The 25749-nt window shown below is 42.6% G+C and overlaps 1 protein-coding gene across 1 annotated transcript; it reads right to left on the bottom strand.

Annotated features, from left to right (window-relative positions):
- Positions 1–23756: 23756 nt before the first annotated feature.
- Positions 23757–25078, bottom strand: LOC309550573 (uncharacterized protein; the record flags this gene model as incomplete). The annotated part of the gene is made up of 2 exons (XM_082250921.1): positions 23757–24563; positions 24644–25078. The coding sequence occupies 2 exons, from the start codon at positions 25076–25078 to the stop codon at positions 23757–23759; spliced, it is 1242 nt and encodes a 413-aa protein (XP_082107047.1).
- Positions 25079–25749: the final 671 nt, after the last annotated feature.

The raw sequence follows: 25749 nt of genomic DNA on the forward strand, positions 1-25749 counted from the left end.
CTGCCTATTAAAATAAATCTATTTTCCTATCAGCAGAAAGACTGAAATCCTAAGCCAATCAATCATTTGTTGATTTATACGCTTTGCTGTTTAGCTAATGATGGCACATAATATGTTCTTTAGTAGAAGGTCACATGCTGCCATTGCTTCACAAACAATATCACAGTTCCAAATGAGTAAATAATTTATTAGCTGTTCACATAATTTTTGTTTTCAAAAGTCTGCTTTCCATCTCTAGCCCCTGACTACCTTCCTATCAATCACACTACATTTGGTTTTAATGTATTTTTATAGTTTATTTACAAAAGGCTGGGTATTATGGTAAATGCATATCACACACATATAAACCCTGATGACTCTAAAATGTATTTTTAACTGAAATTACTTATATACGCTGTATATTTTCTTGGTTTCCCTCCTTATTAAAAAATACCAGTAAACCCACTAAAAAAGGCAAATACTCATATTAGGACACGATGGGGCTAATTCAGCTTCAGTGATGATAGTCATAGTGCATTCCTCCCAGCTTTAGAATTTGTGAATGAGGGACACTTCAGTAGAAAATGACCTGCGGCATGCATAGTGCGCTGCAGTAAAAAAGGGGGTATGGTAAAACTGTTAACATTGGGAGGGGCTAAAGGTCCATCGTTTAATAAACCTCGGGCTTCCTTTTACTTATAGAGTCTCAGAGACACATATAAACCTCAGCACAATAATTAAAAAAGAAAATACATTGCATATGGGTTTTGCACACACTGAATGGACAGAGAGCTAACACTTAGTCTGAACCTACCTTGAAGAAGAACTTAATTAAAATATTCAGGAACTACTTAACAACCAGCAACTGTTGGGACTATGAACACTTTGGCAAGAAGTATGGAATGTACAATACAGTATATATAGTGCAGGAGTCTGTAGGGCAGAGTGCAGGTGTCAGGGGTATGCAATAAACAGAGTAGAAGGGTCTGGAGTACATAACACACAGAGTGCTGCAGTCAGGGTCGTGTTTAGGAGTACATGACACTTAGAGAGCTGGGTCGAGGAATATATGATGCACAGAATGCAGAGGACAGGGGTGCATAGTAGGAGTAAGGCGTACAATACAAAGAGAGTGTAGAAGTCAGGGGTGTGTAATGCACAGTGTAGGGGTCAGGAGAGTGCAAACTTCCCCCTGCATGCAATATACTACCTTTTACCCTTTCAACAAAAAAATCCTCCCTCTCTCTGCCCAAAAAAAAAAAAAAAAAAAAGGATCCATTACTAATCTGCATGCTCACCCCTCCCAGAACAAATCTTTGCCCCTTAGCACAAGTCCTCCCCCTGTCAGGATAAATCCCCCCCCCTCCAGCACATATCTTCTTCCACTTTCCCTAGCACAAATTTTCCTCCACCCCCCAAATTTCCCCTCTCCCAGCACAACCCCCACCTCCTTAATCCCCCCCTCCAAACGCCCCACCCTAATATACCTCCTTCCAACCAAATCTCTCTCTCTCATTCAAACACATGTTCCCCTTCTCATCCCACTTCTAGATCATATCCTCCCCCTATCAGAATAAATCTTCTTCCTCCCCAATCTCCCCCTCCCAGCACAAATCCTGTTCAAACCCCCCAAATTCTCCCTTCCAGCATAACCCCCCGTTCCAATACAAATCCTCTCCTCCCCAGTTCCCCCTCCAACCCCCCCCCCACATAAATTATCCTCCCCCTATCCCCCCTCCTATCACCATAAACCCCACCCCTTCTGATATTCATTCTTCCAACCAAATCTCTCTCTTCCCTGAAATTCCAAGTACCCCCATACCCCTTCTAGCACAAATCCTATCTGTCCCAGAACAAATCCTTTCCCCACTTCTAGCAAAAAGCGTCTTCTCCAAATCCCCCATCTCAGCACAACCCCCATCTCAGCACAACCCCCATCTCAGCAAAACCCCCATCCCAGCACAGCCCCCCCCCCATTTCCAAACTGCACGGGAATGCACTGTGTGGACCAGCCCTAAATCTTTGTTTCCTTATCTGTCCCCCATCACTGTGCTAATGAATTGTCACTTTGTCAAAGCATAGTCAGTGTTTCCCCCCATGACGGGGTCCCTCCTGTCAAAGTGCTACAGCATTGTCACTGTGTCCCCCCTCTCACTGTGTCCCCTGTCACTTTCCCAGATAGCAAGGATAACTTGCCACAAATTTGTGGCAGTGTTGAATTGTAAGTCTGTTAACTTGCTGCACATTTTCTCTGGCAAGTTGTACACTTGCAGAGCACTTAAAGCACAAGTGCTAGTTGACACTTTTCTAATTTGTAGCAAATTTGTGTGGCAAGTCTCTAGCAAGAGCAAAGTTGTAGTGGTGAGTCTACAGCAAGAGCTCTGCAAGTCTGCAGCATGAAAAGTCAGCCACAGTGACCCCTGTGGTGGGATGACCATTGCACAACATAACTGAACCAGAACTCGAGCAGACTTCTTGCAAAGAATGTTGATTTGGAGTCTTGCAATGCGGACTTGCTACAATTGTGCAAAAAAAAAAAATAAGTCTAGCAATAGCTTAGCAAGTATTTTTAAACTAGCTTTCAAAAGTACATGCTATCTAGGTTATTGTCACTGTGTCCTCCAGCACTGTGTCTCTTCATTGTCACTGTGTCTCCTCTCTCATTGTACCAGAGCATTGTCACTGTATCCCCCCTCTCACTGTGTCCCTTGTCAATGTGTCCCATCATTGGCACTGTATCCTCCCTGTCATTGCGTCCCCTGTCACTTTAAGCATTGTCACTGTATTAAACTAATTACAGACCTCAGATCAACGAGGCTGATGTAGAAGAACTTTCCTCCTTCTGTCCTATATATATATGTCAGAGCCGAGGAGGAGCCTAGAAGAGATTTTTGGGTGTCTCTGCAGTAAATATTGTTATAGGCAGCCATCTGGGAGAGATACTGGCTGCCATTCAGGGGTGATCGTGGTGTCTGGGACCTGGGCACCCTGCAAGTGATTCGGGGCAGCTGTCCTAGGTGCCCATGCCATCACAACCCTACCAGGCAAATTAGTGGAGTTCCGTGCCGGAGTTTGTTCTGGCCTGGGCTCCAGGATTTAAACCAGATTTGCGTGATGCTGGCATTCTGTTGAAATCTCAGGACAGGTCTAGTGAATGCGGGATGGTTGGGAAGCATGAGTCTGTCATCCACAATACCCATTCAGATTTAATCTTTGATCAAGATACCAAAAGTAAACTGAGAATGTAATGTTTTTATGGGTTTATGAGTGATGTCACCGCCCTGCCTCTTCACCTCATCCAATCAGAGAACACTTTGCATTCTTTGCGAATCAGCCCGGATTTGCATGACATCAGGATTCTGTAGAAATCTCAGGATGGTCCTGGCAAATCTAGGATGGTTGGGAAGTATGGTAGTGACATCACTAATAAACCCATACAAAACATTACATTTTCAGTTTACTTTTGTTAGCTTGATTAAAGATCATATCAGATTGGTTATTGTGGGTGAAACTGAAAATGTAATGTTTTCTATGGGTTTATTAATGATGTCACTACCCTTCAACTCATCCAATCAGTGAACGCTTTGCATTCTTGAGAAAAATGCAAGGCATAATGTGAATTTAATCTTTTATTGCACTATTATTTTTAAACAGTGAATGTCCATTATCTGTGTTCTTTTGGTATGTTACAACCACTTCAAGACCAGAATACGTATATATTTTGCGGTTTTGAAGCAGTTCACCAGGCCTATAACTGCAGCTGTGAGCCATAACTCAGTCTCACCAGGAAGCCTGGTATCCGATGGTTCGTGTGGCTTGCCATGGAGGTGAAGAGAGACCAGATCATCACTGATCACCTTTATGATCTAGGACGCCACAAGCGATGTCATAAAGTCACTTCAGGTTTAGGGCAGATGTAAACACTGGCTTTTTTTGGAAAGCATCAGATCAATGTTTTTTTGATGATATGAAGCTTTCAAGAGCACATCCCCCTGTGCTCACACACAGAGGCGAATGCATACCTAGTCACGCATGCATATGTAAATGGTGTTTGTAACACACATGTGAAGTAACGCCGCAAATGTTATAGTGAGAGCAATAATTCTAGCTCTAGGGCTTTGGAGAGTTTTAAGTAGCGTAGTTTGTTGCCATTCCTTGAGCGTGCGCAGTTTAAAAGTGTGACATGTTAGGTATCTAGTTACTCATTTTGTCATTCTATTAAAAAATTGTATTGTTATATATTGTTTTTTTTTTTTTTTTTTTTTTTATTAGAATTCATTAAAGTGTACTTTTTCCCAAAAAATTGTGTTTGAAAAACCGCTGTACAAATACTGTGACATAAAAAATTGCAATGATCGCCATTTTATTCTCTGGGTTGTCTGCTAAAAAATATATATATAATGTTAGGTGGTTCTAAGTAATTTTTGAACAAAAAATACTGATTTTTACTTGTAAACAAAATGTGTCAGAAAAGGCTTGGTCTTAAAGTGGTTAAAGTGTGTCTATGGTGAACATTTAAATATTATACTCACCTCCACATAAACTTTGTAATTATTGCTCCTGTTAATCTGATTGATCTTGGAGTGTTTAAGTATATTTTGTGTAGAATCCCACACATTAAAGGATAAGTTCACCTTTACTAAAAAAAATAATAAAATGCCCATTCTTTTGCCGGCAAAAAATGTGCATTTATTATTTTATTTTTTTGTTAGGAGCCTGAAAAGCATTGCACCCAAGATCAGCAGATCATGGGTGCTATGCAGGGCTGTTGAGCTGACTCAGAGCTGTCTGTGTGTACATCTTACGACCAAGCAGTTACAAACTAGAAGGTAGCATCAATGAACTACCACAGCGCTCAACAGCGCCATGGTAGTTCATTGAGAACTACAAGCCGACAGCTGCAAAGGCTGTCAGACCTTGTAATTTTCTGATTCACAGAACACTGTGAATGGAAGACATGGTTGGCGGGTGTCTTTTACAGATTGTGACAGCTAGCAGGAGGGAGAAGGTCCCCTGCTAGCTGTCAGACTAGGGGTTCAGGGGGGAGCGGGCATAACATGTTACAGAAGGTGAACTTATCCTTTAACGTTCTTGAATTCTATGACAAATGGGGTGTGATTTACTAAAATTGGAGCACTCAGAATCTGGTGCAGCTGTGCATGGTAGCCAATTAGCTTCTAATTTCAGCTTGTTCAATAAAACTTTGACAGTAAGGCCCCTTTCACACGGGCGATCCGATCCGATCTGCCTGCCAGTTTTTCAGGCGGACCTGATCGGATGCTCCATGCATCCCTATGGGGCAGTGGGGCAGCGGGTGTCAGCGGAGACATCTCCGCTGACACCCGCTGCCATCCGATCCGATCCTGTCTGTGAAATCCTGATGCATGGAAACCCTATTTTCCATCCATCTGGAGGATCGGATCGGATGGGATCTGATGAGAACAGACAGGCGGTCCGTTCTAATCCAATCTCCCCATAGAGGACAGTGGGGATCTGACAGCTCCATTTCTGCACACAGAGCGGAGATGGAACTGCCATTCGCCTGCTCAGGGGGGATCGGCGGATCGCTGAGGAGAACGGACTCCGTCAGGCTGTGCGCCCGTGTGAAAGGGGCCTTAGGCACCTTTCACATGGGCTTTCCGATCAGGTCCACCTATCAGTTTTTCAGGTGGACCTAATGGGATGCTCCATGCATGGGGCAGTGGATGTCAGCGGTGACATCTCCGCTGACACCCGCTGCTATCAGATCCGATCATGTCCATGAAATCCAGACAGATGAAAACCCTATTTTCCATCCGTCTGGAGGATCGGATGAAAACAGACAGGCTGTCCGTTATCATCCGATCTCCCATAGAGGAGAGCGGGGATCTGACAGGTCCGTCTCTGCAAAGTAAGCGGAGACGGACCTGTCATCCATCTGCTCAGCGGGGATTGGCGTATCGATCCCCGCTGAGCAAAATGGAGTCCGCCAGGCGGAAAGCCCGTGTGAATGGACCCAAAAACCTGGAAGCTGATTGGTTTCTTTGCAGAGCTGCACCAGATGCACACTCCAATTTTAGTAAACTTCTTAGTCACTATGTACTGTTTTAGGAGGCACAGGCAGAACTTTCAACAAGAAAGTAGATTTAGCAAATAAGCATATATTGTATTCGCAAAAAAATATAACTATTGTTATTACGATGCTGATGCTATAAAATGAAAGTGAATGATGTGACCATAGATCTCCTTTAAAATTACAGTTAAAAGCATGCAAGAATATGTGTTCGATAAGTGAAAAGAAATACCTGTTAATCCTGTTGGAATTACAAAACTATCCAGAGTCCCGTGCACTGTTTTATAGCAAGCAGAATAATTTGTTCTTTCTAGCTGCCTTCCTTGCAATGCAACACACCTTCTCCTATGCTGTGCAGATAAAAACAGGGGAGGTATTATGTAGTTTAGTAAAAGACACCTGGGCATGACATTCCTTACAATTTCATTCCAGCAAAGGCACTTTGTCAGCCCACAACAGGTAATTATACAGTATACTGAGTGCTTTTCTGCTAAGATCAAAAGGCATTTCCTGTGCTTGCAGTGTGTTTAAAGGAATAAAACATGGTGAAATATGCAATATATTACAGAAATGTACTGTAAGTGTTTTTATCTATTTTGTCTTGACATATGTTTAAAGGACAAAGTGGGAAGAAAAGTTTAATGGCTGAGAAAAACTATACCGTAGCTGTACAATGAGTGGCATGTCAGGAATTTGTTCATGCAGACTTGTAAAGCTGTAAAGTTACTAACTTTTAAGTGTTACCTGTAGGTTAGACATATCATTTGTTATAACTAATAAAAAAAAAAAAAAAAAAAAAAAAAAGCAAAGAGACAGCAGTATAGAACATGCTGCAAACGTGCCATCTTTATTAATGAAAAATTGTTATAAATGCAAAGAGTTTGTGTCCTGAACACATGTATTAAATCCATATACAGTCAGGTCCATATATATTGGGACATCGACACAATTCTAATCTTTTTGACTTTATACACCACCACAATGGATTTGAAATGAAACCAACAATATGTGCTTTAACTGCAAACTTTCAGCTTGAATTAGAGGGTATTTACATCCAAATCAGATGAACAGTGTAGGAATTACAACAGTTTGTATATGTGCCTCCCACTTTTTAAGGGACCAAAAGTAATGGGACAGATTAACAATCATAAATCAAACTTTCACTTTTTAATACTTGGTTGCAAATATTTTGCAGTCAATTACAGCCTGAAGTCTGGAACACATAGACATCACCAGACACTGGGTTTCATCCCTGGTGATGCTCTGCCAGGCCTCTACTGCAACTGTCTTCAGTTCCTGCTTGTTCTCGGGGCATTTTCCCTTCAGTTTTGTCTTCAGCAAGTGAAATGCATGCTCAATTGGATTCAGGTAAGGTGATTGACTTGGCCATTGCATAACATTCCACTACTGTCCCTTAAAAAAACTCTTGGTTGCAACTCTGGTTGCTTTCACAGTATGCTTCGGGTCATTGTCCATTTGCACTGTAAAGCACCGTCCAATGAGTTCTGAAGCATTTGGCTGAATATGAGCAGATAATGTTGCCCAAAACACTTCAGAATTCATCCTGCTGCTTTTGTCAGCAGTCACATCAATAAATACAAGAGAACCAGTTCCATTGGCAGCCATACATGCCCACGCCATGACACTACCACCACCATGCTTCACTGATGAGTTGGTATGCTTTGGATCATGAGCAGTTCCTTTACTTCTCCATACTCTTCTCTTCCCATCACTCTGGTACAAGTTGATCTTGGTCTCATCTGTCCATTGGATGTTGTTCCAGAACTGTGAAGGCTTTTTTAGATGTTGGTAGGCAAACTCTAATTTGGCCTTCCTGTTTTTGAGGCTCACCAATGGTTTACATCTTGTGGTGAACACTCTGTATTCACTCTGATGAAGTCTTCTCTTGATTGTTGACCTTGACACACATACACCTACCTCCTGGAGAGTGTTCTTGATCTGGCCAACTGTTGTGAAGGGTGTTTTCTTCACCAGGGAAAGAATTCTTCGGTCATCCACCACAGTGGTTTTCCGTGGTCTTCCGGGCCTTTTGGTGTTGCTGAGCTCACCGGTGCGTTCTTTCTTTTTAAGGATGTTCCAAACAGTTGATTTGGCCACACCTAATGTGTCTAATAGTGACAGCTCTTTTGATCTCATATTGAGAGTTGATAGCAACAGATTCCAAATGCAAATAGCACACTTGAAATGAACACTGGACCTTTTATCTGCTCCTTGTAAATGGGATAATGAGGGAATAACACACACCTGGCCATGGAACAGCTGAGCAGCCAATTGTCTCATTACTTTTGGTCCCTTAAAAAGTGGGAGGCACATATACAAACTGTTGTAATTCCTACACCTTTCACCTAATTTGGATGTAAATACCCTCAAATTAAAGCTGAAAGTCTGCAGTTAAAGTACATCTTGTTTGTTTAATTTCAAATCTATTGTTGCGGTGCATAGAGCCTAAAAGATTACAATTGTGTCGATGTCCCAATATTTATGGACCTGACTGTATACTACATTGAGGAAGTTGGTGCAATTGGTTGAAGTTGTCAGCCTGAGGACGAGGATGGTCTTGAGAACAGACTGATAGAAGTGCCCCAATTGTATCATTTTCACATTGTGCATGTGGGTGGGGCCTACTTGCCCAGTACATGGGGAACACTCCCACATTTGTGGAAACGCTCAGAAGTGCCTGAGACCAGGCACGGCCGTGGACATGAGAAGAAAGGCATTCCGGCGGCACCCCGTACCTAAAAGTAAGTCGTTGCAAAGTAACATGTTAAACTTGAGGTTCTTTGCTGTAAGACACTCTTTTCCTGTGACACTGTACACCTTATCTTATATAGCTGACTGCTATAGCGTCCCCACCAGTTCTGGTTACCTATAGCTAGCCACCACGTTAGGCAGAACTTTCTGTCAACTCCTCTGTATAGTTAACCCTTCCTTGGTGGCTCTTTAGCTTCTCCCCTTCACCACCATGTGTGTGATACAGGTCCTGTTCCATTTACCTTCATGCACCCCTTTGACAGACTTCAGACCAGGCATTTAACAGTTGACAAAAACAGTGGTATAGATATACTGTGCTGGATATAAAATAGTAAAATATAGAAAGCAGCCCGGCACAAAATCTTCAAATGTTTACAGAAGATAAAAGGCAATAAAATAAAGAGAAAAGTGCAGCGCTATATAGTCTCTCCAAAATCCTCATCCAAAAAGAGAAGAAGCTCCTCAAATCATGTGTTAAGGAAACCACCACCAACACCCGATTTGGCAGCCTCTTACCAAATGGCATAGACCCCCATTACAAAGGTCTATGTAGGCAGATGCACAGTTGATTCAATAAGTGTCAGCAGTATCGAATCCCAACATCCTCTGAATAAGAGTCTCCTCAGTAATTCAAGCAGATGCTGTCATATGGGAATAAATTAGATATTTCTCATAGTGTAACCAAACTCATCCACTTTATTAACAAATAAAAACAATTACAGGTAGGTACAGAGTGAACGGGGTCCTACTTCCAGCATTGTGTAATTTTATCTAGCCTCAAGATGACCGCGGTGTCCCGGACTGCAAGCTCGCCATGCGTAGTTGACTCCTCCCTAGGCATTTCGTCATCAGAGGACGTCATCAGGGGCGTCTGACGATGTCATCTGATGATGAAACGCTGGATAAAATTACACAATGCTGGGAGTAGGATGCTGTTCACTCTGTACCTACCTGTAAGTGTTTTTATTTAAGCAAAAAATTGGGGGAGCAAACCTTGAACATGTATATCTAAAGCCAGTGCAGCTATGAACCAAGCGACATGTATATTAAAAAAGAATAGCGCACACATGCAAAAGAAAAGGCTATCAAATATGGAGACAATCCATAAATAAAAATGGGGATTTGGTCCCACCATATGGCCATATCGTGCTCAAGCCCACCACTACGTCAAAGTACCCCATTGTCAGTGGGTCCTACACTATCCAAAAAAAAGGATGAATCCAGCCTCTAACCCTTGGAGACAACACTCCTTGCTGGGAGAGATGTGCTAATGCACTACAAGCGACTCCTCCTATATCTACTTGATAGTGGACACTTGATAGAGTACAGGTGTGTGTGGGGGGTGGGGTGCTCAACCTCAGAAGTCTGGTCAGACCCAATCCATAAATAAAAATGGGGATTTGGTCCCACCATATGGCTATATTGTGCTCAAGCCCACCACTACGTCATAGTGTAACCAATAAAGTGGATGAAATTGGTTACACTACAGTATGAGGAATCTCTCATTTATTCCCATATGACGTCATCTTCTTAAATTACTGAGAGGCTTATTCGGAGGATGTTGGGATTTGATACTGCTGACACTTATTGAATCAACTGTTCTGCCTACATAGACCTTTGTAATGGGGGTAATGCCATTTGGTAAGAGGCTGCTAAATCGGGTGTTGGTGGTGGTTTCCTTAACACATGATTTGAGGAGCTTCTTATCTTTTTGGGTGAGGAGTTTGGAGAAACTATATAACACTGCACTTTTCGCTTTATTTTATTTAACAGTTAACTACTTCCGGTCCGCGCTATAGCCGAAAGACGGCTGCAGCGCGGACCCACATTTTCAGGAGCCCGTCTTTAAACGGCCTCCCAGACACAGGCTCCCCGAGCGCGCATCGGGGAAAATCTGTGTTGGCCGTGTCCCTTGGACACAGCCAATCACAGATCGTGGTAAATGGCCAATCACAGCGGCCATTTACCACGTGATCGGGCCGTGCGATGAGAGATGATCTCATATGTAAACATATGAGATCATCTCTCATCGCCAGAGCTCCTACCTCACACGGAGACTGCAGTGTGAGGAAGGAGGAGAGCTGCTCAGCCGCCAGGGACACAGAAAAATGTAATCAGGGCACTGATCACCAGTGCCCTGATTACTAGAGGTAAAAAACATACACAGTGCCCACCATCAGTGCCCACAGTGCCTGCCATCATTGCCCCCCATCAGTGCCCATAGTGAAGCCAGTCAGTGCCCATCAGTGCCTGCTCATCTAGGCACTGATGAGAACTGACTGGCAGCACTATGGGCACTGAGTGTGGGCACTGATGGTGCTGCCCATCAGTGCTCATCAGTGCCGCCCATCAGTGCTCATCAGTGCCACCCGTCAGTGTCCATCAGTGCCATCCGCCAGTGCCCATCAGTGCCGCCTATCAGTGCCCATCAGTGCCGCCCGTCAGTGCCGCCTGTCAGTGCCCAGCAGTGCCACCTCTCAGTGCCACCTCTCAGTGCCCAGCAGTGCCACCTCTCAGTGCTCATCAGTGCTGCCTATCAGTGCCGCCTATCAGTGCTCATCAGTGCGGCATATTAGTACCTCCTCATCAGTGCCCATAAGTGCCACCTCATCAGTGCCCATAAGTGCCACTTCATCAGTGCCCATCAGTGCAGCCTATCAGTGCCCATCAGTGCCGCCTCATCAGCGCACATCAGTGAAGGAGAAACATGTTTTTATTTTCAAAATTTACTCGCAGAAAATAAGAAAAACTTTTTTTTTTCAAAATTTTCTGTCTTTTTTCTTTTTTTTTGTAAAAAATAAAAACCCCAGAGGTGATTAAATACCACCAAAAGAAAGCTCTATTTGTGTGAAAAAAAAATGATAAAAATTTCATATGGGTACAGTGAGGCACGACCGTGCAATTATCATTCAAAGTGTGAGAGCGCTGAAAGCTAAAAATTGGTCTGGATGGGAAGGGGGTTTAAGTGCACAGTAGGCAAGTGGTTAATGAAACCTTACTGAACATTCAGTAGTACAGTCTAATGACACAGCTTACATGTACAAAGTTTAACCATAACTACCTAATGCATGCTGCCCAGGTTCATTCCTTCCCCAAGGTAACAAGTTCTTCAACAAACACAAACGGGGAAAAGACAAGCGCAACCTCTATAGTGTAGTAAACAAGGTGAACAATATTTATTAATGATTAAAAACACACTCACAAAGGGGGAACATGTGCAAAGCGGTAACAGTCAAAAGCTGCTGCCTCTAAAGCCTGATGCGACTGTGGAATTACCCTGCTTTGGCCATGAGCAGGAGGAGAAGAGCACAGGCAGGAGGGAGCCACTGCTGCAGAAGACAACCAGGGTTGGAAGCCGGAGTCTGGGTGGAGAGGATGTCTGACACTGCTGGGAGATAAGGCAACGTTTCAAAGCATGTTGCTTGCTTCTTCTCCTTCAGCTATCTAAAAGTAGCTACCCGCCGAAAATAAATGCAACACTATAGGGGCGGGTCCAGGATTGGCTGAAACTGCCCAGGAGGGTCAAAAAGCTACAGGTGCTGGTAACAGAATGTTTACCAATAATAGCCTTGTAGTGAGGCTACCTATAGCGCTTGCTGGTGTGTACACACAACCTTGGCAGGGATGTATATGTGCAAAAAATATATATGTGTCTGTGACAAAAATTATAATTATAGAAGCCCTAAGTGTAACCCTTGTGCTTTTTAGACAGTATAATAACTACTTCACAGCATATAAAACATTTTTGCGTTGGATGAGCATTATTTGCACAAGAAATCTACTATTTTGAACTTTGTCACTACAGTCACAATATATGGACTTAATATAGTATCACAATATAGTATCACAATTAGCCACAAGCACTTTAAACACCAGTATTACAAATTTTTCTATTTATGTTTGCACTATTGTATGGAATATATGTACATTATTTATATCACCATTTACTGTTCTCGCTAATGAATCTTTTTTTTTTACATGTATTATATAATTATAATTTTTGTCACAGACACATATATATTTTTTGCACATATACATCCCTGCCAAGGTTGTGTGTACACACCAGCAAGCGCTATAGGTAGCCTCACTACAAGGCTATTATTGCTAAACATTCACTTACCTTTTCTATAGCTGCTGCTACTTATTATTAATATTATATATTTTTTTACACCTATTTAATATTTATATACCATCAGGTGCGGGGAATATACCATTGGTATATTTTTTACTACGCTGGTAATAGAATGCCTTTTGCATTGGTGGTCAGAGGGAATAATGCCCTCTTTACAGTAAGGAAGGGGATTCCCCCTGCCACCCTTACGGTGGGGGTCAAAATTTCCACTTTACAGACTGCTAAAAAGATCTGCTAAGTGGTATCGAACCAGGAATGATGCAGGCACCATCAAATGGGAGGTAAATCAGCCTCAGTTCAAGTAACCCCTGGCAACTTCTGAAGGAACCCTAGGGTTTTACGGAACCCTGGTTCAGAACGGCTGGTCTAGGAGATGTGGCTGTCGGGTCATCACGAGGTGGAATATTGGTGTTGGGTGGATGTTTCCATTAGACTACATTCATATTTGTAGATGTTCTAGGGAGGCATGAACATGTAAGCTGGTATAAAGTGAGGTGCATTTGCAGTGATTTGTATTGTATTATACACTCACCTGCCACTTTATTAGGTTAAATTGCTTGATAACACAAATTGCTAATTAGCCAATCATATGGCTGCAACTCAATTCATTTAGACATTTAGATGTGTTGGAGAGGACTTGCTGAAGTATCAGAATGGGGAAGAATGGGGATTTCAGTGACGTTGAACGTAGCATGGTTGTTGGTGCCAGATGGGCTGGTCTGGGTATTTCAAAAACTGCTAATCTACTGGGAATTTAATGCACAACCATTTCTATGGTTTACAGAGAATGGCCCGAAAAAGAGAAAATATCCAGTGAGTAGCAGTTGTGTGGACAAAAATGCCATGTTGATGTCAGAGGAGAATAGGCACACTGGTTTGAGATGATAGAAAGGCAACAGTAAATCAAATAACCACTCATTACAACCAATGTATGCAGAATACCATGTAATGTACAGTTTGTGACACAGAAGATATATATAAAAAAAAAAAAACAATACTTTATATGGAGAGTTATAAATGCAATGTTTTGTGAAGAGTGATGGAAAAGTGAGCTTGTTCCTTGAATTAAAAAAAAAAAAAAAAGCAGAACTGAAATTAGGGTGTGGGAAAAAGACACAGAATAGGAGTGAGTAGGAGTGAGTAGAGGAGAGCCGATCGGCGGCTCTCCTGATAGCGGGGGGGGGGGGGGGGGGTCTGTGGCTGATTTGACCACATCAGCCATTCAATGCAGTTTGGCGGTGGATGAGTTCCTGCACCGATACAACCAGCCCTTTGAGGACAACCATAATGCTGATGCATCTCACAACAAATTTGAGTTGGATATCCCTGCTGAGAGGGAAGAATGTCTGTGAAGGGGACATTGACACAGCAAAGTCAGGAATATAAATGAACGGGCCACTGACACCGTAGTGGGAGGATTGTCTCAGAAAGGGGTAGCATGGTGGAGCATGCTCTTTGCAGTTACATCCCCTCTGGTAGGCTGAATCCAACAGCACCAGAACAGTAAATTGCAATCTGGCCTAATATTTAGGCTAGGACATATGTGTATTGATATATTTTTAAGACATAGATACTGGAAGTAAAAAATCTTGCAGTAGAAAATATTTTTCCTTTTAATAAACAGAAGAAAATAAGAACAGAAGGATGCCTTGTATGATAAAGCGTACTTATTAGAAAGATTGTTTTTAAATTTCACACTTTATGACTGGAAAGATAAATACCATGTGCTGGGGTGTTCCTATTTCACAGCTGCAGATGTCTCATGTCTCAATTCTATGTAAATAATTGTCACATTTTCTTCCCTACAGTCTTTTTCTTTGATACCTTGACTGAAACTTAATTTAGCTGAAATATTACATAATGAATCAAAGTTAAATACAATGTCTTGCAAAACCATTACACTTACATTTCTTTATTATTTGTACTGTAGGTGCTTACAGTGCTTTATGCTGTCATCCGTAAGCATACATTCTATACAACAATGGAAAATGTGCATTACAACAACCTAATAAAGCTGTGAATTGCCAATATTGTGAATTTCTTCCATGAAGGGGTGCAACTATCCCCATAGTAAGTAACATGATTGCCAAGGTTCTGTGCTGTGCAGGGAAACCCTGCAATTTGAAGCCCGAAAACACAACCTATTACTTGATAAGTGGGGATTACACTGGACATATCATACTGCAGTAGTCCCACAGGATCAAAACTCTTCATGCTGACTGATGTGAATAGTCAGGTTTACTAAGTATCCATTCAAAGTTCAGAGTATAAGGAGATCCAAGGATACGTACAATTCTGTGGGTCGACTAATGCACTTTGATATTTGTTTCTTCCCAAATTGTTATAGCCAGTCCTAACAGTTAATTGTCTTCATGCATAAGGTTCTCAGTCTGACCAATTAGGTAATGTTTTGGCAGATAGGAGGGCTGTGCAATGCCAAACAGGGCAGCATAATTAAAATAAATCTAAAGTCATCTAGTTTTCATTTATTTTGTAATAAACAGCCATTTTCTAGCTTGTCTGATGTGGGGTGCAGTAAAAAAAAAAAAACTCAGGGGGGCAGAGGATAGGAGGTCAGCAGTTTGTACAGCAGAGGATAGGGTCAACAGTTTGCACAGATGTGCACAGATGCTAATAATTTGTAGGGCAGTGTACAGGGGGGGCATCAGAGCAGCATACAAGGGGTCAGCAGGGCAAAGTATTGAAGGTCAGCAGGGAAGTGTATAGGAAGAATGGTGGTCAGCTGAGCCAAAAAGGAGGGTCAGCAGGACAGAGAATAGAAGTCACTGCTGGTGGGGCAGAGAACAGGGGTAACTGCTGTCAGGGCATAAGACAAGTGTCATGGCTGGCAGGGCAGAGGACAGTGATCATCACTGGCAGGGCAGAGGGCAGGGATCACCATTGGCAGAGCAGAGAATAGGGATCACTACTGGCAGGGCAGAGGACAATGACCACCACTGGCAGAGGACAGAGATCACTACTGGCAGGGCAGAGGACAAAGATCACTGCTGGCAGGGCAGAGGACAGGGTTCACCACTGGCAGAGCAGATAATAGGGATCACCACTGGTAGGGCAGAGGACAGGGATCACCACTGGAAAGGCTGCAGGCAGGGATCGCCACTGGAAAGGCAGAGGACAGGGATCACAACTGGAAAGGCAGAGGACAGGGATCACTACTGGAAAGGCAGAGGACAGGGATTACCACTGGAAAGGCAGAGGACAGGGATTACCACTGGAAAGGCAGAGGACAGGGATCACCACTGGAAAGGCAGAGGACAGGGATCACCACTGGAAAGGCAGAGGACAGGGATCACCACTGGAAAGGCAGAGGACAGGGATCACCACTGGAAAGGCAGAGGACAGGGATCACTACTGGAAAGGCAGAGGACAGAGATTACCACTGGAAAGGCAGAGCACAGGGATTACCACTTGAAAGGCAGAGGGCAGTATTTGCCAATGGAAAGGAAGAGGACAGGATTCACCAGTCGTAAGGCAGAGAATAGAGATCACCACTGAAAAGGCAGAGCAGAAGGAACATCACTAGAAAGGCAGAGGACAAGGACCATCACTGAGAAGGCACAGAACAAGAATCACCACTGGAAGAGCAGAAGACAGGGATTAACACCGGCAAAGCAGAGGACAGGGATCACCACTGGCAGGACAGAGGGCAGAGATTATTGGTAGAAAGGCAGAGGACAGACATCACCAGTGGAAAGGCAGATGACAGGCATTACCAGAGGAAAGGCAGAGGACAGGCAGTTTTTTTTATCTTTGTGCGACAATAAATTATTGTTAATACTACACTTAGGTGGCGCTTCCTTTTTGCCCCCCCTTCTTCTTTATCACCAGCGGAAAGACAGAGGACAGGCATTACCAGAGAAAAGGCAGAGGATAGACATCACTAGTGGAAAGGCAGAGGACAGGCATCATCAATGGAAAGGCAGAGAACAGTGATCACCAGGGGAAAGGCAGAGGTCCGGAATCACCAGTGGAAAGGCAGAGGTCAGCAATCCCCAGTGGAAAGGCAGAGGACAGGGTTCATCAATGGAAAGACAGGGGATAGGGATCACCGCTGGCAGGGCACTCAGCAAAGCTCCTTTCCTATCCCTGCACTGCACACAGCTCCTCCTCCCCACACTACACATAGCTGGGATCGCATTCCCTTACACACAGTCATGATCTGCACAGCGTGCAGCTTGCTGCTATGTTTCAGTTCTGGCTTATGAAATTCTATGGGCAAAGTGGCAGTACAGCTGCAGAAGCCAGCTACACACAATGCAGAACATAGCTAAGAGAATACGATCTCAGCTATGTGTAGTGTGAGAGGAGGAGCTGTATGCAGTACAGAGATGGGAGCTCAGCAGCCAGGCACAGCACCGGGGTGGAGGTGGATGAGTGGGGGTTTTGGTGGGGGGGGAGACTGAAATCAGGGGGTGCAGCCCACTCCAGCACTCCCCTAGATCTAGCCATGATTAAAACATGGTATTTACCTTTTCAATGGTAAATACAGTTGGGAAACCTGTTTTCCCTTGCACCCTGCTACACATTGCTGGGTGAGAATCAATGGACATTTACAAAATGTTCCAGTGGGGTACAACTAATAACTTTGAAATTGGCCTTAAGATGGCTATAGATCAATTGAAATTCAGCCAAATCCATGCCAAGTCCTGGGCGTTGGAAGACAGGCAGGCTGTGTTACCAGCACAATTTAACTAACAAAAGCCTTCACTATGATATATATATATATTGTGACAGGAAGTCAGGTAAATCTGTGGATGTTGTCACAGACAGGAGATACGTTTCCACCTGGTTTAGAAAATTCACCAATTACTATAGGGTGTCAGCTGCAGAGGTAGCCAGGAAGGTGTAAGGACGTTGAAAAAGCTGCAGCTATTCAGAATGAGGCAATTAAGTCCTCTATAAGTTATCCAGAGAATGATTACTGATTGCTGCCTCCTGAGGCTGTGTGAGCTGAGGAGAGAAGTCAGCTGAGAGACTTCTAATGCCTCGTACACACGGTCAGATAATCGTACGAAAAAACTCGCTTTCGACCTGGTTGCACGATAATCTGATCGTTAGTACACTGCTTTCGACAGCCGATCACAACAGTACATCCAACAAAATCCGAAGGGACAAACAGGAAAACTTCTGTCGTACGATAGCCCCGCGAACGACAATCGTGTAATTAGTACACTATGCGTCCGCTAAAAATCATTCGACAAACACCGCGCATGATCGGAAATAGCGAAATAACCCGGAAGGGGAATCTGGAGAATGTAAACAATGGTTTTACGACCCGACAATAATATTGCAGCATATTCCCAATGTTTTTCCGAACATTCGGTCAGTAGAATAGTAAAATCCAGCTATAATGATCAAGCCTGGTTATTATATTTGTTACCTAATTTTAGCAAAGACTGGCATAAATGTTAAAGATAAAGAACTGATTTTCTTTTCATTTTGGATACAATTTGCAATACACTGTTGGTCTTTAAATAAAGAGCAAATTGTGTGTACAATTATACAATCATACATATCTAATATAATAATGACAACATACAAGGCCAGTGATGGAAGCATGGTAAACTTTATTAATCAACAGATAACCTCAACAATCACAAGCAACAACCATATCAATAGTTGCAAGATCAACAAAACAAGTGCCACATATGTGTGTTTGAATGTCCAAAAACAAGTAAACTTTTTTTTAAATCTAAAAAAAAAACTATAATTGAGTGTAATTAAAATCCTGCGGCCATGGAGTATGTGGTCGTTCCTGTTGCATGTGGTGCCATTGGCCACCATGATGCTGTGATCCTGGTGATGTATGTTGGTTAGATTGGACAAATTGCTGGGATGTCAATCTACTCTCTATGTGTTCTGTCATGCGAGTATGTCTGGTCAATTCCCCTCGCACACCTTTATTCATCGTCTCCAGCATCAAAGTTTCCGCAAACTGACGTTGCTCCTCAGACATTTTACGGAGCTTGCTTGTCACAAGGATGCCAAAAGCATCTGCTTCATCATGTTTCTTAAGAGCAGCGGTTGCTTTGCTTAAAAATGATGTAGTGGCATCTTCAAATCTCCTCCTCTTTTGAGGCCTATTCACTGGAGTTGATGTAGTGCTCTCCTGTGTTATTTCAGTGAGAACATTTATGTCCTCTGATGTTTCCTCTTGTGTGTTTGTCTAAAAAAAGTGACAATTAAGCTTATATTTTGTATCACAGATTGCATTTCACATTAACATCCAACCCCCAAACATCAATTGTACCTGAAAACACAGAATGTATGGATTAGTTATGGGAATAAGAACGTTAATACCTGTGTCTGTGGTATTTCCTCGGTGTCCTCAGACAGGTTTTCTGCAGACATAAAGGTGTCCAACGCTGCAGATGTAGATGGTGTAGATAGTGTACATATGGACGATCTTGCATCCACCTGTTCAGTAAGGAACCGCAGACTGTCAAAATACCATAGTCTGGGAATGTATATGTCCTCCGCTCCTGCTCCAGATTTTTGGGAGTCAACAATTTTGTTCAATTCTCTTTTGAATACGGTTCTCAAATTAGCAATTTTATTGCGTACATAATTAATGTCCGCTGACATATGAATGGTTTTGCATAGGTCTACCAGTTTTGATAGGGCCTCATGCCTCTTATTCCGGTCCGAGTAGTCTTTTGATTTTATTTTCCACAAACAGGGCATCTGTCTGTACATCTCTATGAATTTCTGAAGGAATTCAGGGGATGTGAATTTGTCCACCATGGTTCCTACAAAGATAAACATGCTGGTTTAGCTATGTTGCATATCATGTACACTGGCATAGAAGCATAACAAGAAAATATATCTTTAATTAAATAAAGTGGCAGCAGTAGTACATACGGCCTCTTGCAAGCATACTCAATTTTCACGCTATAACAACAACACCTTTTGTTTTATGTGTCACTCATTTAAAACTATACATGTCATTTAGAACAGCTTGATATAGGAAGATTAACTTAGATGCTAGGAATCTTCCTCAAATTAAGTTGACGAATAATATCAGAACAATGCAATGGGCTTGCAAATGATGTTTCAATGCTTCAAAAGAACAATTTTTCCAACAAATGCTTAGTTTACCTTCGTTCGCTAGGACAGTTCGGTCGTGAATCTGAAAATGCTCGTTCAGTCTTCTCTACAGCACAAGTACAATCCTTCCGTGATTGTGCCACCACAAGACGAACATTCGGTGTTTGACGGTCTGTGCATGCGTCTGGTGTCCCGCCCCTATCCGACGTCACGCACATGCATGTGGGGCGCCGTTATTGCAATAACGAAGACGTCACAAGTCAAACGATCGAATGTCTGAAGTGGAGAACAGGATGTCGGCCAAAAAACCTGTGAGACAGGAAAGAAGAATGAAAGCAACATCCATGTCAAAGGATGAAATGTTGGAGATGGTGAAGATCCTGGAGAAGCATGATTACGATGGCAGGCTTGCACATTATGAGAGGCCTAATACAAGGAAGGACCGCATCCTGGACAAAGTAGTGGAAGTCCTCAGAGTTAAACATGGTGTGGAACGGTCCAAAGAACAACTGAGGAAGAGGTGGTCCGATTTGAAAAGTCGTGAACAAAAACAACTCATGGAAATCCAGGAAAAAATTAAAAAAAGTAAGTATATTTGCTTGTTGATATTTATTATTGCTTTCCAATGTTTTTTTCATTTGAGCCTCCTAATCATATGCTGTACATTACTGTGTATATAATATATAACTGATATTTCTTGGTTGTGCTCATTGTTAAATGAGTTATATAACTGTGAATGTGCCTGCCTCGATATATGCTGTCATTAATTTAATGTTATTTTCTTGTAGTCAAAAAAATGAACTTGAAGAAACGGCTGCGCCATCAGAAGAGTCATGAAAGGAGGAGGGGTTTTGGATCGGAGTCTGAGGACGTGAATGAGGAGAAAACAGCAGATTCTGGAGTTTCTGTTGCTGCAGCAGGTTAGTCATGTGGGTTTGTGAAGCAAATTTAAAGTTCTATGATAACATAGCATGTAATCCAAATTATATGTATTTTTAGGCTCCAAGAGGAAGAGACGACGCATAATAGAATTGGACAGTGACGATTCAGGAGGAGAAAAAGCAGGTCCATCAACAAGTAGTGTCCATGATAAAGATAGTGGTGTACGCAGCATTGAAGATTTGGCTGAGCATACTGAATTAGGTATGTGTTTAAGTATAATGTACATTAAATGTTAATTTTGATGGTAGAGGAATGCACAATTGGCCATAGAGGACATGTTTTGGGATGCATTTCAGTACGCTTGAGATAGTAGTAAAGTTTACAGACAATAACTGTATGTGTGTATGTGTGTGTATGTGTGTGTATGTGTGTGTATGTGTTTATATGTGTGTATATATATATATATATATATATATATGTGTTTTTATGTGTGTGTGTGTGTGTGTATATATATATATTTTTATATGTATGTATGTTTATATATATATATATATATATATATATATATATATATTGTATGTATGTATGTGTGCTGGTAATTTCCGGCTGGTGTGTTGAGGGCGCAGGGGCGCCCCCCCCCCATCCATGCGTTCGGCCCCCTAATCTACATGCAGGGGCGCCGGACGTATGGATTTCTATGGGATTTTTTTATCATTATCTGATTAGAGCCAGAGGCTCTAATAGGGCGATGCAAAGGGTGGAGCCGGGGCACAGAGCAGTGCATCCCGACTCCACCCATTGTGTGCCAATAGCAAATGAAAATTCGCTATTGTCACACCGATCCTCATCCTAGTCCCGCCATCAGCAGGAGAGAGCAGCATAGTCGGTCCAGTTATCGTGAGGAGGTAAGTGATTCAAGCAGCTGCTGCCTCAGACTCAGTGTCTCCCTCCTCTTTCCTGTCACTGTGCGGGACTGTGGACTCGAGTCCGGCGGTGGTGGGGGGCACACCGTGGTCACTTTACATTGAAGGGGGCACAACGTGTTAACTCTACATTGATGGGGGCACTGCTCACTGGTCACTCTGCATTGATGGGGGCACACTGTACCTTGATTACTGAAGGCACCTTTCATAGTTGTGTAACCTCAAAGTCACATTTTGACAGCCACCACTGGTGCTGGTGCAATTGCAAACATTTTTTGCAATGACAACAAGGTCATCCTGTCATGATGCTGAAAGATCACTATCATCCGTAAATCGTGTTATAAAGTGTGAGAAATTTGTACATAGGGAAAGAATGTTTGTAAGCAAACTATGCTATTTTTACAGATGACCTACGTGTCGAAGCAGTGCAGCAGGAATACAGTGTTTCTTCTCCGGTACACGTATGGGATACCATAATGGAGGGGACAGGTGACATGCCCACATGGAGCACAGAGGATACTCTGCAGAGTGTGACTAGCACACGTACGTACAAGTGAAATGAAATGAGTTGTTGTGGTCTTTACAAATTCACATCTTATTAGTAATCAAGACCTCTCCTTTATTACAGAACCTGTTTTGGATGCTACTACGGTGGGACAGATATCCAGGGAGTTAATTTCAGCATGTACTGACATCCAGAAGATCAAGGATGCAGCTACATGTCTACTGAGCCGTTTACAGTACTTCATAGACATATTTGCCAAATTACAGCCACATGTTTGATGTGCTTTTTCCTTGCTTGTTTTTTGTCGAATAAGGTCCGGTTCACACTTATGCGAGTGCGTGAAGGCTGCGAACTCGCAGCCTGTTCCCGCATCACACACGCACCCCCGGCAGTTCACACTGCCATATGCGATACGCTGGGGGTGTCAATGTAATATTAACGACACCCCCAGTTTGATCGCATATCGCAGTGCGATCGTGCAGTTCGCACAGGATCGGATCGCACAAGTGTGAACTGCTGTGCGATCTGATCCTGATGCGGCTGCCAAAAAGGGTCCCTGTGTGTGTTTGCTGTGGCTGCGGTGAGAATTTAGCCATACAAACTCTATGGCTAAACTCGCACCGCACAGCCGATCGCATGTAATGTCGGAGCAGTGCGCTCCGACATTACATGCGAACCCCGCACACGCACAAGTGTGAACCGGGGCTAATTGTTTTGTTTTGTTGTTTTTTTATGTTGATTTTTTGGAAACCTAAAGTTCAGGGTTGCATTCGTCTGTATTTGTCTGTACTGCACGCACATTGCACAATTGTTCACACTGCAATCTTGAAAAAAATTAGGGGAATCAATGTTAGATCGCAGTGTGACCGTGTGAACTGATACATGGTGCTTCAGTGGTATTGCAAAGGTGTCAAGACCCATGCAATACCATTCCAGTGCAGTACCAAAAGAGGGTTCATCATGGCCCAATAGGGTTGATTCCTGGAAAATCATAGCTGCTGATTCTTCTTTTTTATATTGGAAAGCATGTTAGCTTAAAATAAAACTTTTATATTTTTTCAAATCTTTGCTTCTTTATTTTCTTGAATATAATCATTGATCACTTGTTTAAAGTGCTTCTTTTGCGAATTTGATGAAGACATGTTATAGAACCTTATAATATAAGCTATTTGTGAACATTATCTTAATGCTGCAGTACAGTAAAAAAGTACACTGTTTATAATGAAAACAAAGAAAAAACTTATTAGATACAGTGGACATATTTATTCTGCAAATTTGCAAACCCAAACTATTATAGACATGTAACTTTAATTACATATAACAACTACATAAACCAAGAAGTTATGTTAAAAATAACAACAATCAATTTTTTATGCAGAACAGAAAAAGGAGCCTGCCATATTGCATATGTATAATATTAGCTTTATGTTGTCCAGTGGTCTTTTATTTGTCATCCTGCCAGGAAACTGAGCCCCTACCAACGAAATACTCCATGTAATCCAGTCGACACTGCCGTGCATTTTGTGAGGGAAGTCTAGGATATCCACTGTTTAGGGGAGTTAGTAAATCAATATGCTCATGGCTGTCTCCACGAATGGTACTCCCTGGCATTGATGAAGGATCATCAGGCTCTCTTTCAGAAGGCACAAGTGTCATGTAGCCATGGGCATTTCTTCTTAGATAGTTGTGCAGAACACAACAGCATAGAACAAGGCAGTCGATTTTATACAACGCTAAATTGATAGAGGTCAGAAAAATGCGGAATCGATTTGCAAGTATGCCAAATGCGTTCTCAACAACCCTGCGTGCCCGGGACAACCTATAGTTGAAGATCCTCTGTTGTCTTGTTAAATTTCTCATGGGGAATGGTTTCATAACATGTTCACTAAGCGCAAACGCGTCGTCAGCTACAAATACGAAGTTCATGCCTTCAAAGGTTTCCTCGCAGGATGGCAGATTGAGTTTCCCTTCCTTGAGACGCTTGTAGAACTCTGTTTGATCGATGATACTCCCATCTGAGTTCCGCCCATTCTTGCCAATATCTAAATACATGAACTCGTAGTTGGCATTAACTACAGCAAGCATCACAATACTGAAGAAACCTTTGTAATTGTAGAAAAAGGAACCAGTATTTGCAGGTGGCACTATACGTACATGTTTGCCATCAATGGCCCCACCACAATTTGGGAAATTCCAATGATGTTGGAAATTGTTGGCGACCTCATTCCACTCATGGGGATTGCTGGGTAACTGAAAGTTAATTTGAGAAGAGGGTCAATACAATGAATAAACATATAGCTGCACATTAGCATACAAAAGATTGACTGTACCTTGATATATTCCTGCTGTAATGCCATAATGATAGCCTTGCAGGTCTCTGGGATTATCTTTCCAAGTGATTGTGGAGAAATGCCTGTGGAAAATTTCAGGTCCTGAAGACTTCTCCCTGTTGCCAAGTAACGGAGAGTAGCAATTAGCCGTTGCTCTGGGCTTATAGATTCCCGCATTAGTGTGTCCTTTTTGCTGATGAATGGTGTGACGGCTTGCAGCAAATTTTGGAAACAGACATCATTCATCCTTAAAAAATTCCGGTAGTCGTCTGGATTGTTCTCATTCAGGTGTTTTAGCAGAGACATGTGGGAGTACTTCTGGCGGTCACGCAACCATTGCTTGGACCATGTCTTCCTTTTTTGCTTCTTCCTGTTCATTACATTGAAGATAGCCACTACTCCCAAGATGGTAATTGGAAGCACGGTGTCATGCATTCCGTCACGAATACTTCTACGTTTTCGGAGAACGTGCGAATAAAGGCGAAAAGACGATTAAACGCGGGGAAGAAAATCACGGATAACCTCGAAAATACAGACGGAAGAACGGAAGAGGAAGAGGCGTGTCAGATACAGGGGTCACGCGCATGTGACGTATGTGACATCACTTTCCAAGACGTGGCTACGCATTCTGGTTGCTTTCACACAATCGTACGACAGAAATCATATGGTTAGTACACATGGTTGCATTCGACATTTTGTAGCATGCTACTTTACTCGAACGATATGTCGTACGATTATCTGACCGTGTGTACGAGGCATAAAGGTGAGGTGTTGAACTTTTTCTGTGTGAAGAAAAACAAATGGACATTTTCTGTGTGAAGAAAAGCAAATGGACATTTTCTGTGTGAAGAGAAAATAAATGGACTATTGAGTGTCTGCTGTAGGATCAGCAGTGTCTGCCCAGCAGTAGGTTGGGACAGACTCCATAGATAGGTTCCTGTGTGTGTGAAGGTAGACGCCCACAGTGGCCAGGATTTATTTTGTGTTTTATTTTTGATTTCTGATGCTTTGGAGGCTTGCACTTGTTTGAAGAAAATTGCAAGAATAAAACCATAAACTGTTGTTTTCAACCACTCCTCGGCTATCTCCCTGTGTAACGAACCCCC

This window comes from Pelophylax lessonae (genome assembly GCF_965119305.1).
Source record: "Pelophylax lessonae genome assembly, chromosome: 3".
Taxonomy (NCBI): Eukaryota; Metazoa; Chordata; class Amphibia; order Anura; family Ranidae; genus Pelophylax; species Pelophylax lessonae.